The 12,993-nt window shown below is 38.5% G+C and overlaps 1 protein-coding gene across 1 annotated transcript; it reads right to left on the bottom strand.

Annotated features, from left to right (window-relative positions):
- Window positions 1-1,960: 1,960 nt before the first annotated feature.
- On the bottom strand, window positions 1,961-12,580 carry LOC117321610 (neuronal acetylcholine receptor subunit alpha-2-like). The gene is made up of 4 exons (XM_033876090.1): window positions 12,479-12,580; window positions 8,122-8,255; window positions 7,198-7,340; window positions 1,961-2,534 (listed from the first exon to the last, which is right to left on the bottom strand). Exons 1-4 carry the CDS (start codon window positions 12,555-12,557, stop codon window positions 2,162-2,164), a joined length of 729 nt encoding a protein of 242 aa, XP_033731981.1. The 5' UTR covers window positions 12,558-12,580; the 3' UTR covers window positions 1,961-2,161.
- Window positions 12,581-12,993: the final 413 nt, after the last annotated feature.

The raw sequence follows: 12,993 nt of genomic DNA, 5'->3' as shown, positions 1-12,993 counted from the left end.
ATAGTTTCAAAGATATGGCATTGTCTGTACATCTGAACAACTGCTTGTGCCTCACTCTACCAAGGTTTATTTTAAGACATAATATGATATCTCGTGTATATGTTATAAAATGAAATTATTGAATTTGCCTTTCAGACATCTGATAAAAAAAAAAGTGCTTTTTTGATAATTATACAATCCTCTTCAAATATTTGGATGAAACATGGTAATGTTAGAAAGGATCATCAAGAAGTGGCATTGAAGTTGATCTCAATCGTTAGATATGTTACTATATGTATTATATTCTAATGCAAAGTTATTAAGAAATTAAGCAGGCAACCATGTAGTGAATGGTCAAATTTTGTTTCTTCGAAGTCACATGCTCCCAAAGAAATGTTTACATTTCCATTTTGAGCTCTTAACAGTTTTCAGACTTGATATATATACCTTAAAATTTATCGCGAATCAAAAACTGGAGGAAAATGTGTTTATGAAAGTTTACGGGAAATTATCAAAATAACAAGTGGGTCGGACAGACCCAAGTTTCTTTGCAAAATAGTCCCATAATGCAACTGGTAGTTAGCCTACAAAATGGCTGAATGCGTGAGCCTGCCAAAACACCAATTCTGCTACATTTTACAATTAAGTATTTAGATAAGCGTTTGTTTATTTTGTTCAGTTATTATGCAAATATTCTGTTAATATGTTAAATGAAAGCATTATTATAGGCAAAGTTCACATCTACTCAATATGTGAACAGCCATGTGTGTGGTTTATGTGCAGTGCACATTGTTCTAGACTGGTTCTCGGCTCCATTACAAATTTTGTGATGAAGATAAATCCAGCAAGTTATTTTTATACACTGATGTCTCAAAGGAATCTCCCGGTCAAGCGTCCAGGCTAGTGGTCATTTTGATGTTAGGAGAGCCTGAATGAGCATCTTGGATTACAACTTTGTAACCAGAATATTAGGTTATTTGGGAGTAAGCAAGTGGCTTTAACTGCTACTTGATATTAAGTCCCCTGTATTCTTCTTGACTTAAGCATTTGGAGCCATTGCATTTGTTCTATTTCGTCCTTAGTGGAATAGATATAACACTTTGTAAGCTGGACATTGTCCACAAAATGGTTCGATGTAGACTTCCGATTTGTTGAAATTTAGAGCTTGTCTTATTTGGATAAAAGTGGTATGAAAATAGAAACATAAAGAAATCCTTTTCTGATGGTTATAGAGGTTTTTGATTGATTGAAATGTAAATATTCACATCGCATGACACCATTGGTGCCTGAGAGCTTGTGATGTTGCTGAAGTGGTCTTTTCCCATCGGCTTTTAACTTCTTTTATAAACTTTATGCAACTGGGTACTGATGTTTGGCCAGGAAAATCATCAAAGTTTCGTTACATATGAATGACCTTCACCTGCTTCGAAGGTCGCATGTCAAATGTGTATAACTTAAAAGAATCTCAATAGTTGAGCGTTTGCCCAGTGAGGTTGACTTTGGGTCCCCTGTCCACCGGACGAGACATACCAGTCTATAAAAATGCTTCAGTGAGATGGCACTTTAAACTGACCTAGTCGACACCAGTTCCGCGCGATCACAAGGCGACAACACGAACATACGGCAGCCTCCCTAGACACATTCACCTTAAGCATGCATCAATGGCCTCCTATGACACATGCCCCTGAATGTAGCGGGTGTACACGGTGTTTATAAGCCGGAGGGAAGCATTTGATAATTTCTGAAACAATAAGAATAAGATTCTTTTCCGATAAATGGTATTTCTAATTATAAACAACTGTATGCGATTGAGACATTTAATGTTTATGTGTAAGTTGATTCTAATTGTGACTTCATCCGTTCCATGAAGCTATTGGTTACCGCTATACTGTCCCTCAAGACTTACCAGTTACACGTGTTCATGTATGTTGTGAGCCACTGCATGTTGACATTCAATACAAATAAGAAGAAAAAATATATATGACAGATAAAATTTTTTTTTTTAATTACTCTACAAAAGCCAAAAGGACTCGCTCTAATGTAATATGTGTGGACTGACCAATGATCCACATCGTCCTATAATGATATATAGCTTCAGAACAATACTAAACTTCACAAAAGCCAAGGACAAACCGTATTTTGGTGCAATGTGTATGGAGTGCATGGACTAATTCCAAAAGGCTTAACAGGGTCCGTATTTGGGCTCCAGTTGTATGGTGTACGAGAGGTCAAGGAATGGTTCCGGACAGCAGGAATAAAGAACGACGTTCCTAGTCATTGATGTGCTTTTCACTCTCCACTGCCTGTGCTCGGATAGAGAACTGAGGTCGACGTCATCCATACGGCCATGTAAATCCATCCGAAAGCCGTCATACCCCCATGAACCAAATTTCAGATTGCACGTGTAGGTACCATCTTGGTCCACAGGTGAACTGCCATTCGCATTCCCGCACCACACATGGAGTCGCAATGCGGAGCTGACGAACACTGTTCCGTCATACAACACGTGTGCCTGGCGAGTATCTGGTGGGTGGAGGTAAGACGATATTCCTCCGCTGTTAAGAACATGTGCACAGACTGAATAAACTGCTGGTTTTAATAGGTGTGAAAATAGGGATTATCAATATAAGGGTTCTATAGCACGGTAAATCAAGTTAGCATTTTATAAGAAATCATAGATGTTCTTGAGATATCTCATTTTCTTGTTATGACATCTTATCAGATATACAATACATACCTAATAAAGAAAAGTATTTGAAATATCTCTTTAACGTATCAGGGGAAAGAAAAAAGACTTTGGTTAGCAAGACAACGCTTTTACTGGCCAGGGATGGAGAAAGATGTAAACAAGAAAGTAGAGACCTGTGGTCGCTGCATTAGAAGGAAAACTCCAACTAAACCTACAGCTGAGCTGGTGCCTATACAGACGTCGAGACCGATGGAGTTAGTCTGTATTGACTTCCTGAGTCTTAACGGTCATCAGATGGGTCAGAAAGTGTTCTAGTAATCACTGATCACTTTACTAGGTATGCTCTAGCCATACCCTGTAAAAACCAGAAAGCCTACACCACAGCTAAAGCACTCTATGAGAAGTTCATAGTGTACTATAGTTTCCCAGAAAGGCTCCATAGTGATCAGGGCCGTAACTTTGAAAGCGACGTTATCAAGCAGCTTTGCAAAGTGGCCAGGGTTAAGAAAACTAGAACAACTCCATACCATCCCATGGGAAATGGTTCAGCTGAGAGGTTCAATAAAACACTCATAGGGATGCTCGCTACCCTAGATGAGTCCCAGAAAAAGGATTGGAGGTCCTATGTAGCACCAATGGTCCAGGCCTATAATGCAACCCGAAACGATGCCACGGGGTATTCACCACACTTTCTTATGTTTGGGTGGCACCCCAGGTTATCGGTGGACGCTTTCTTAGGAACTGACCCTGGTCAGCAGGGTGCAGTTAATCCGAGCTCCTATATCGGAAAACTCCGGAATAGGATGGATGTAGCTTATAAAGCTGCTCGGAATGAGGCTAACAAGAATGCTCAACAGAATAAAGTACGGTATGACCGGAAGGTTCGAGATTCTAAGTTAGAGGTCGGAGACCGAGTCCTTGTCAGGAAGGTAGGTCTGAAAGGGAAAAACAAACTAGCTGACAGGTGGGAGCAGGAACCCTGTGTGGTGATTAATATCCCCAACAGTGATATCCCTGTGTATAAGGTGACATATGAAGGGTCAAGAGGTAAGAGTCGTACCTTGCACCGTAACATGTTGCTACCTTTTAACTCCATTCCATTGGAAGTTCCCCCTAAGGTGCCTGTTCGAAAGATCGGGCCAACCAAACAGCTAGTTAGCCTAACATCCTCATCAGACTCCGATACGGAGACCGAGTTGCTTCCCCTTAAGCACCTAAGACGTTCCACTAGGAGGAGAACGAACCGAGAGGATCTGACATCAGACTCTAATCAAAACCGTTCTGAGCCCAGTAGAGAAATCGAACAGGGTTCAGACACGTTTGAGCCTGAGGGCAGTATCATCACACCAGATCCGGAGTCGGATATACAAGTAAGTGTTGATGTGCCCTTGTCAGAATGTGGTTCTTTCGTGAACTCGGAGAGCTCAGAACAGGTAGATCAATGGAGCCCTTAAGCGGTTCAGCCCCGCCGTTCTACACGAACAACTAAGCCTCCTGATCTATACGGGCAATGGGTTTACCTCCTACAGAGTCATTCATGTCTGTCGTAAACTAACCAGTGTACTTGTCTACAACAACCCATGTCTTTCGATTGCAAGTAACAATTCTATACCACCACTGTTATTTGTATTAGTCTATAACTTGTATTTTAATAATTAATATCTTTTAAGTTTGTGACAGTCTAGTTTGTGACAGTCTATAGACTGGCTGGTAGGGATTGGCCCAACCGTCAGGGCGGCTGTACAAAAGTTAGTATTGTTATTTGTTAAACTTTTTATTATTGTATATTAACCAATTTTAAAATATCATTTGCATATATCTCTGCTTTGATCGATGGTTGGGGTTGGTATGGATTGCCCAAACCGCTCTCCCCATTTGATCAATATGGAGACCAATACTTGAAAAAGTGTAAAAATTGGTTAAACTAGCTTATTTTGTTTGGTGTCTGCCGACCTCCAGGATCTTGTCCAGCAGGTATGGTAACATGTAAGTGGTGCCATTATTGTGGGTATAGTATTATACCTACGTATGTATAGATACTGCGGGAGGGGAAGAATATATTGGGTCATATATATAGGCGTATATACCATACACCATTACTACACATGTTATTAACTTAATATAGGATATAGTTTTACCTGAGAAGGTTAACTTGCGGATATCCTGTGTAGTGTACCCATGCAACTTCTGGTCATGTTTTCCTAGTTATGTATCCCTGTGGTCAATACAGTATCAGGGTGAGTATTAGGACAATATGTTATTGTTACTAGTGCAATAATTTATCTGTTTACCTGTTAACCAATGTAATATATGTTAAGCAGGTATTTATGTAATGCCAGGAGTCATTTCATCAGGGAGGGGGAGTATGTAGCCCTTGGGCGCTCGGGACATGCATGTGTCAACTACATGTATGTCCCGTGTGTGTAAGGACTCTTCTCAAACGTCATCGTATGAGAGAGGTTCGATTGGATGAGAGTGTTGCACGGACTTTTCGTCCTATTCCCTGCACATATCCTTCCTGTCCCCCGCTCCCTGTTCATTCTCCATCATGCCATTGGACAGAGCAGACAACATTGTAGCTAGTCCTGGTAAGTCTGTCTTCATATATATTTTATATAAATGTAAATTTCTATTGCATAATTGTAACCGTGGTCGCGTTGTGTACTATTGTCGCGTAAATATATTGTAATTGTTCCGGTCAATGTACTACGTCCATGTTATATGTTTTGTATGTCTTTATGCATAATAAAGAACCAATTTACTGAACCTGGTGTTTCCTTGAATTCTTCACCAACGGTTACAATAAGATATCCTATTCAATTTGATTATATACTGGAGTTTCGGTATAAATGATAGCTTTTGATATTTATCCAATGGAGAAGGAATTTAAGCTGACCATGTGGAAACAAAATCGACTCGTAACTTCCAGGTGGACAAAAAAAGGAAACAAAAACAATAAGGACCCCAAATAACGTTTCACAAGTTGCAGGCTAGCTACCCTTTTGGATAAAGCGGGGTGCTTTAGGCGTCATGAGAGTGATCTAGGAGGGCTGATTGATACGTTGTGAGCCTCATATTGAAGGATTTGAATTTTACCACACCTATTTTTACCTGAATTTTGTCCATTTTGCAAAAGCTGCTTGTCTTATTGTATTATTTTTCAACACAATTCCCTTCAGTATCTACATTTTTCCAGCTGTGTTTAAAGGCCTCAATGCCACTTTTATAGATCTCATTTTCTTGGCTGTTCAGAAAGTCATTCACTGCATGTATGACGTCATCATTGGACTGAAAGTGGGTGCCTGAAGTAGCTGTTTTCAGTTTTGGAAATAGATAAAAGTCTGATGGAGCGAGATCAGGTGAATAAGGCGGATGCTCAATCAATTTAAAGCCACATTCGCGAATGACGGCCATAACAATGACAGACTTGTGAACAGGAGCATTGTCCTGATGGAAGAACACACTTTTAGTGAGCTTTCCGCTGCGCTTAATTTTAATATTTTCTCGTAACTGCCTCAGAAGTGAAGCATAGTATGTGTCATTGATTGTTTGTCCCTTTTGGAGATATCTGTCAGCAGAATACCATCTGCATCCCAGAAAACCAAGGCAATAACCTTCCCAGGTGATGGAACAGTTTTTGCTTTCTTTGACAGAGGAGAGCCAGGGTTCTTCCATTGTTTCAATTGTTGTTTGGCCTCTGGGGTAAAATGATGGACCCATGTTTCATCCCAAATCACAAATCTCTGAGGAAAGTTGGTAGGAACGTCTCAAAAAGGTTAAGATTAGGACTCGATAATGTGCGTCTGGTGTGCTTCTGATCAACTATCAGAAGCCTTGGTACCCATTGGGCCGAAAGCTTTCTCATTACAAGATCCTAGGTCAGAATGGAATGTACTCTTTCCTGTGAAATGGCAACTCCACTGGTTATATATCTTTCTATGACTCGTCTGTCAGTCATGACAATATCATGAGCTTTATTGACCATTTCTGGGGTTGCAACATTGACAGGCCTTCCAGGACGGGGTCATCCTCAAGGCTCTGTCAGTCCCGTTTAAATTCCACCAACCACATTTTCACTGTAACATATGAAGGGACATCTTTCCCTAGTGTCCCTACCGTATCATTTTGGATATCCCTAGGTGTTAAACAATTTTTATGCAAATATTGGATCACTGCTCTTTCATCGATTTTGTCCATTTTGCAAAAGCAGCTTGTCTTGTTTACTTAAGAGTGCTACCTCGTCGATATAAACTAACCAAATGACACCAGTCCTTGGGTACATGGCTCTATATAGTAACTTAAAAAGAACATCCTTGCGTACCTCCTTAAATAGGAGGCTCACAACATATCAATCATCCCTCGTACCTGTATATCGATATATCGATCTTTTAAAAGATTGGACCTGTTCATCATTGGAAGCATGTAAGTTTAACACCAACAAAAAAATAGATTCTTTTTCTTCAAGAAGCGGGGGAAGATGTTGGCATGGCGAGGTGTCCTGACCGAATCAGTGTTTTTGGCTTGGTTACCTGTTGTATAGGACAATGTCGGGCACCCAAATCAAATCCGTGGCGATGTTGATTTGACGTAAAACATCATCAGCCATCCAGCGTAGGCGAACGTCAGTCCATTCCATATCCTGCCATATGTCTAATGTCATAACGTCATCTTTCTATGGAGAAAAACCATCATCATCATCATCATCATCATGAAAAAAAGTTAACAAGGACCACAGAAACCTTTCACAAAGTGACCTACGTGGTCCATCCTGACAAGTACAGAAAACAAATTGAGATTTATCCTTATACATATTTGAACTGGTCATTAATGGCTGTTTTTGATAATTTAAGTAAAATAGAAATTAGCACAGAACATGTTTCAGGCATCCAATTCCATAGTTTGACTGAAACAGGTCGCTTTTGTATGGTGGCTCGTTAGGGCCAAATATCATATCTCGCATTCTCGCTCTCTCGACCTTAGTTTGAAAACGCGAGAATGCAAAGCCACGACGGCGAGGGAGCGAACAAACTCATTCTCGGGTTTTCGCTCCCTCACCGTCGCGTTTTCGAATTTCGCGTTTTCGACATAGGGTCGAGAGAGCATGAATGCGAGATAGGATATTTAGCCCTAGCGCATGATGACTCGTTAGGGCCAAATATCAAATTTCAAATATCGCATTCTCGCTCTCTCGACCTTAGGTCGAAAACGCGAGAATGCGATATTTGATATAAGTTTGGCCCTTACGCACCACCATACCTTTGTATTACAGCCAACGCTGGGATAGCATGTTCAATGAAGGAAACCATTGTAATTAAACATAATTCAACAATTAGTCAGAAAAGTCAGATGTTTTGACACCAAAATATCGTCTAAATTTTCAGTTGTCGTTCCTTGTATAATGGGTATAAGGAACGATAACTCTGGATAGAGATGGATAAACTTCCTCTACTAACCAAGTCTACAATCCGTGTTACGGTGATTCCGTGTTTAACCAATACTGTCTGATTGTCCCTTGTAGCCGGGCTGAGAACTTTATTATAGTTCTGTAAAATGTGCTGCAATTCTCTGTCCATATTTCCTGCTGCGCCTAAGAATAAAAATATGTATTGAACGCCTTGTTTTATAATCATGGCGTGCATAACTAATACCAATGAAGTTAAACGCTAAAGAACAAGGAAAAAGTATCAATAGAGCAAGCTATTTTAAGGGGATCCTTGGAAAGAACATACAGCTGAGACAAGGAGTTACGGAAGGGCTAGAGTTTACAAGCGCCTTTTAAGGGTTTATCACAAAAAGTGGAGACATTCTTTCTCATTCGTTCAAAATATCCATATATACCTACTCCAGAATTCAAATGTTAAATGACCACTGCAATAACTCTATTTATAGACATCCATAAGGCGTGACACAGGCGTTTATAACATAAAACATCACATCTTACAGATACTTCTTGCCACTATTATGAATTTCTTAAATGTTTGAGCATCTAAATTGCCGGTTAAGATTTGGTATATATATTGTATATTGAAACGACAGAGATTTGTCAATTTCTGCAAAAACAGAAGGTGGAGGTATATTGCTTGCCCTGGACTCCAATTTTCAATGTGTACATAGACCAGATTTAAAGGCCAATTTTAAGGGTGTATGGGTAGAATTGACTTTTTTCAAAGCGCAATTTGTATTTCTCTTCTGATTACTTGCCACCTGATTGCCCTATTGACTTCATATCTGAATTTGGGAAATCAGTAAATGTTTATTATATTCTATAGATCACATACAATTACGGGGTAATCATCTTTGATGATTTCAACCTTCCTGACTTTACCTAGATTACCGAGGGTAATGAACTATTTCTGATACCCCAATGTAATAACGACTGTGTCCGCTCTACTGCTGTTCTCAACATAATTTGTGAACACGATTTACACCAGTTTGCCCGTGAGCCGATCAGAGGTTAGACTGGATACTTGGGTCCGTGGATAATTAACCTGTTAATTAATGTTAACACTCTCGGTCAGTGACGCGTTGCTAATCACAAAGCTTGAGATACTGTATCCATGCTCCGGATGCTTAGAACTTGACTAGACCGTACTGTTTTCAACTACAGGCGTGCATACTTTGCCGTTATGTGTAAACTAATATATAACTACGAATGACCCTTTATCTATAGTAACAATGTAAGTGTATCTTTTCAGATCAAATCTTGTGTTCCTAAGATACGAGTAAAACGGGTTTTTACCTCAGTGGTACGACTACGAGGGCTGATTGATAAGTTGTGAGCCTCATACAAGTGTATTGAAGAATTTGAATTGTGTTGGACATATGGTATTTTTTCTCAACATAATCCCATTCAGTATCTATACTACACTTTTGCCAGTGGTGTTTAAGAGCCTCAATGCCTCTGTTATAGAACTCCTTTTCTTGGCTATTCAGAAAGTCATCTACTGCATGTTAGGATTAGGGTTAGGGTGCCTGAAATAGCTGTTTTCAGTTTTGGAAATAGATGAAAGTCTGATGCTCAATCAATTTAAAGCCAAATCGTGAATGGCAGCAATTACCCTACAGTCTTACCCTAACCGATTTGGTCCATTTTGCAAAAACCGCTTGTCTTGCTTTGTTTAGATTGCTACCTCGGCGATATAAACTTGCCAAATGAGACCAGTCCTTGGGTACACGGCCCAGTACAGTCAGTAGTCTACAATGAATATGCCAGGTGCAGAAAACGTAATGACTATCTGGAATATAAAACATTTAGCAGTCTACGCAAAGACTTTAAAGTTCTATCAATCTATAAAACGATGACCTATCAAACGTAAAACATTCAATAAAAGGTAACCCTCAGCGTTTTGGTGGTTGTGTAAATAGTAAAAGGAAGAAGGTTAAATTCCTGACTTAATATCAAATTCTTATAACAAGTCTACTTGTAATCTTGAGTGTGCAAAATTAAAAAAAAAAATTTCAGTGCGTGTTTACCTGTGGCAGTGATATTACATCTAATGACACGCCTTATATTTTTGCCTAACACTGTCTTGAAAATCCCTTTACAACGATAAAACTAATATTTTTTGGGATTCAAAAGCTTGCATTTATGACACTATATCTGACATTGTTTTTAAATAATGCGCTCACGAATTGTGTGTACCAATTTGTAATTTATTTAATAAGTCCCTCCTTGAAGGTGTTTTTCCTGATTGTCTGAAAAAGGCAAACAAGATTCCATTTTTTAAATCTGGTTAAAGAAACAGTGTTACAAACCATTGACCATTGTCTATATTGCCCATATTGTTAAGGATTTTTGAAAAACTTGTTGACAATGAATTTTCATATTTTATAAATCCTCATATTTGTAAGGAACAACATGTTCTTATGCGTAAAAAATCTACTGAAACAAATGTCACATGCTTTACTGATTATGTGTGAGAAAATTTAAATAAAAAGAACGATGGTCATGCTGTGTACATTGATTTTTCGAAGGCTTTTGACAAAGTGAGTCGTAAATTATAAGTTGTTATTGTAGGAACTTTATGTCCATAGTTTCAGAGGTAACATTTTAAACTGGTTCACAAGTTACCGCAGTTAGAGACAGCAAAGAGTGATTGTTGATTTGGCGACATCCGCCTGGTGTAAAGTTACTTCCGGTGTGCCACAAGGATCTATAATTGGGCCCAATCTATTTTTCATTTTCATAAATGACTTGCTTGCAGTTTAGAAATATTCTGTCAGGCTTATGTTCGCTGATGATAGTAAATTTTGTAAAAACATAATATCTCTGTTAGATTGTGAATTACTACAGGATGACATTAGTTTTTGACTGGTGTAAGAAGTGGCGTATGCAGGTTAATGTTGAAAATGTTATTATGCCATTAACTTTTCCATTAAACGCAAACCTTTTCAGTTTTCTTATTTTATGAGTGGCAAACTTTTAGTCAAAGTCGCATGTGTTAAGGACTTAGTAATTTGGTTATCTGAAAACCTGAATTTCTCCTACCATGTTAAAAAGGTAGTGTCGAAGACTATGAAAACGCTTGGTCTTTTAAAACCATCCTGTAACTCTGTTACATACGTCTTTTTAATAAGTTCCTTGTACATTAGTCTAGTTTGAAGTCAGCTGGAGTACTATAAGCGATATCTGATCACCGTACCAATCTACACTCAATACAGAACGTTGAAACTGTCCAGATTAAAAAAATCTTATGCTTCAAAGCAAACTTTGATTTTCATAGCCTTTCCTATTCCGATGTTTGTAAACATTTTGATTTGTAGTCTCTAGAAAGACGACGCCAATATTTAGATCTTTGTTTCTTTTAAAGATGTGTTCATGGGCTATTTGACTGTTCATATCTTGCAGAAAAGATTGGTATTTTAGCTCCAAGAAAATGTTTATGTTCCTCTGTTCAGTTGCAATTTGATTGTCCTCATTGTAGGATAAATGGTAGAAAATTCAGTACGTATAATGGTGTAATAAGAACTTTTAACCGAAATGCCATTGCACTCGACTGTATATTGGAGTGTACTTCTTTTAAGTCTCGTATAAAGGCAGTGCGTTTTAAATAAATCCATGTTTGTGTATTACATATCGTTATGCTATTATCAATCTTATACATTCCATGTATGTTCTTATCTTTGATGGCTTACTATACTTTTCTTATCATTGTTATCAATTCTTTAATTGGACCCTTGTAATAAATAAATGATAAAGACTTCTGTTTTAGATAACTAACAAAAATATTAATCCTTTACACAGTGCAATTGAAAATGCGCTATTTTCGTAAGTGTTTGCGATGTAAATCAATAAAAGCAAGTTTGCATTAATCTAGTAATATTATTGAGATATCCTCCTTGACCTCGAAAATGCTTGTGATTTGGTTTTATGTTGTTTTATGTCACTATCAACGCAATACAAATTGTTTGAATGACGGTGTCATGGAATACTGTGCTGTCACTCTTAAATTTCACACCATGATATCTCTTAGCCCGAGTTTCCTCTGGCCCTGTCACCATGTCTGGTGTAGGGGCCCTACACCAGACATGGTGACAGGGCCAGAGGAAACTCGGGCTAGATATCTCTCTGATCACATCACACTTACAACGGGAGAACCAGTTCTACCTTTTAAGATATCAGCTATTTAGCACATGCTTTTAGTTGTTTATCACAGCCAGACTGGGAATACCATTAGCCATGTCTTACGATACTGAGGAGATGAGACACACTGACTTACACAACTACCTTAACATTGCTAAAAAATATAACATATAAAACCTTATCGCAAAATCATGTGTGATATTGCGCATGTTAAGTACCATACATACCATCTTGGAGAGAAGAGGGAACCAGACATAATAAAGAGCTCCAAAACAAGGCTAGCGACAACATACATGTAACAGCCATCTTTCGCTGTCAGTATATCGTTGAAATGAAACAGATGTTAGTCACATTCACATTTGCCTAACCTGGCGAAATTCAGATAATTGCTTTGACATTCTTGGGAAAACGGGTTTTGTTTTTTCTCTAAACTTTATTTAAATGTCACCAGATTGGCCGTGTCAGAAATGATGTATCCTTTTTATACATTAACACAAATGGGTATTTGTTATGTGTATTATTACTATCGCCATTAAAGGTATTTATTGAACAGCTTCCAGTTTCCGGGTGGCTTTTGTTCGTCTAGAACAGTTGTGTAGATTCCTCTGAATGGGAACATGCTGTGTAATTGCCTATCTTGAATGAATACATGGATGCTCCAGCTAGATTGTATGAATGGTGACTCCTATATACTTATTGCTGAGATAACGTTTTACAACTTGTGACCATGGATTTCATAGTC

This window comes from Pecten maximus, chromosome 2 (genome assembly GCF_902652985.1).
Source record: "Pecten maximus chromosome 2, xPecMax1.1, whole genome shotgun sequence".
Taxonomy (NCBI): domain Eukaryota; kingdom Metazoa; phylum Mollusca; class Bivalvia; order Pectinida; family Pectinidae; genus Pecten; species Pecten maximus.
This window is presented reverse-complemented; position numbering and strand designations above follow the sequence as displayed.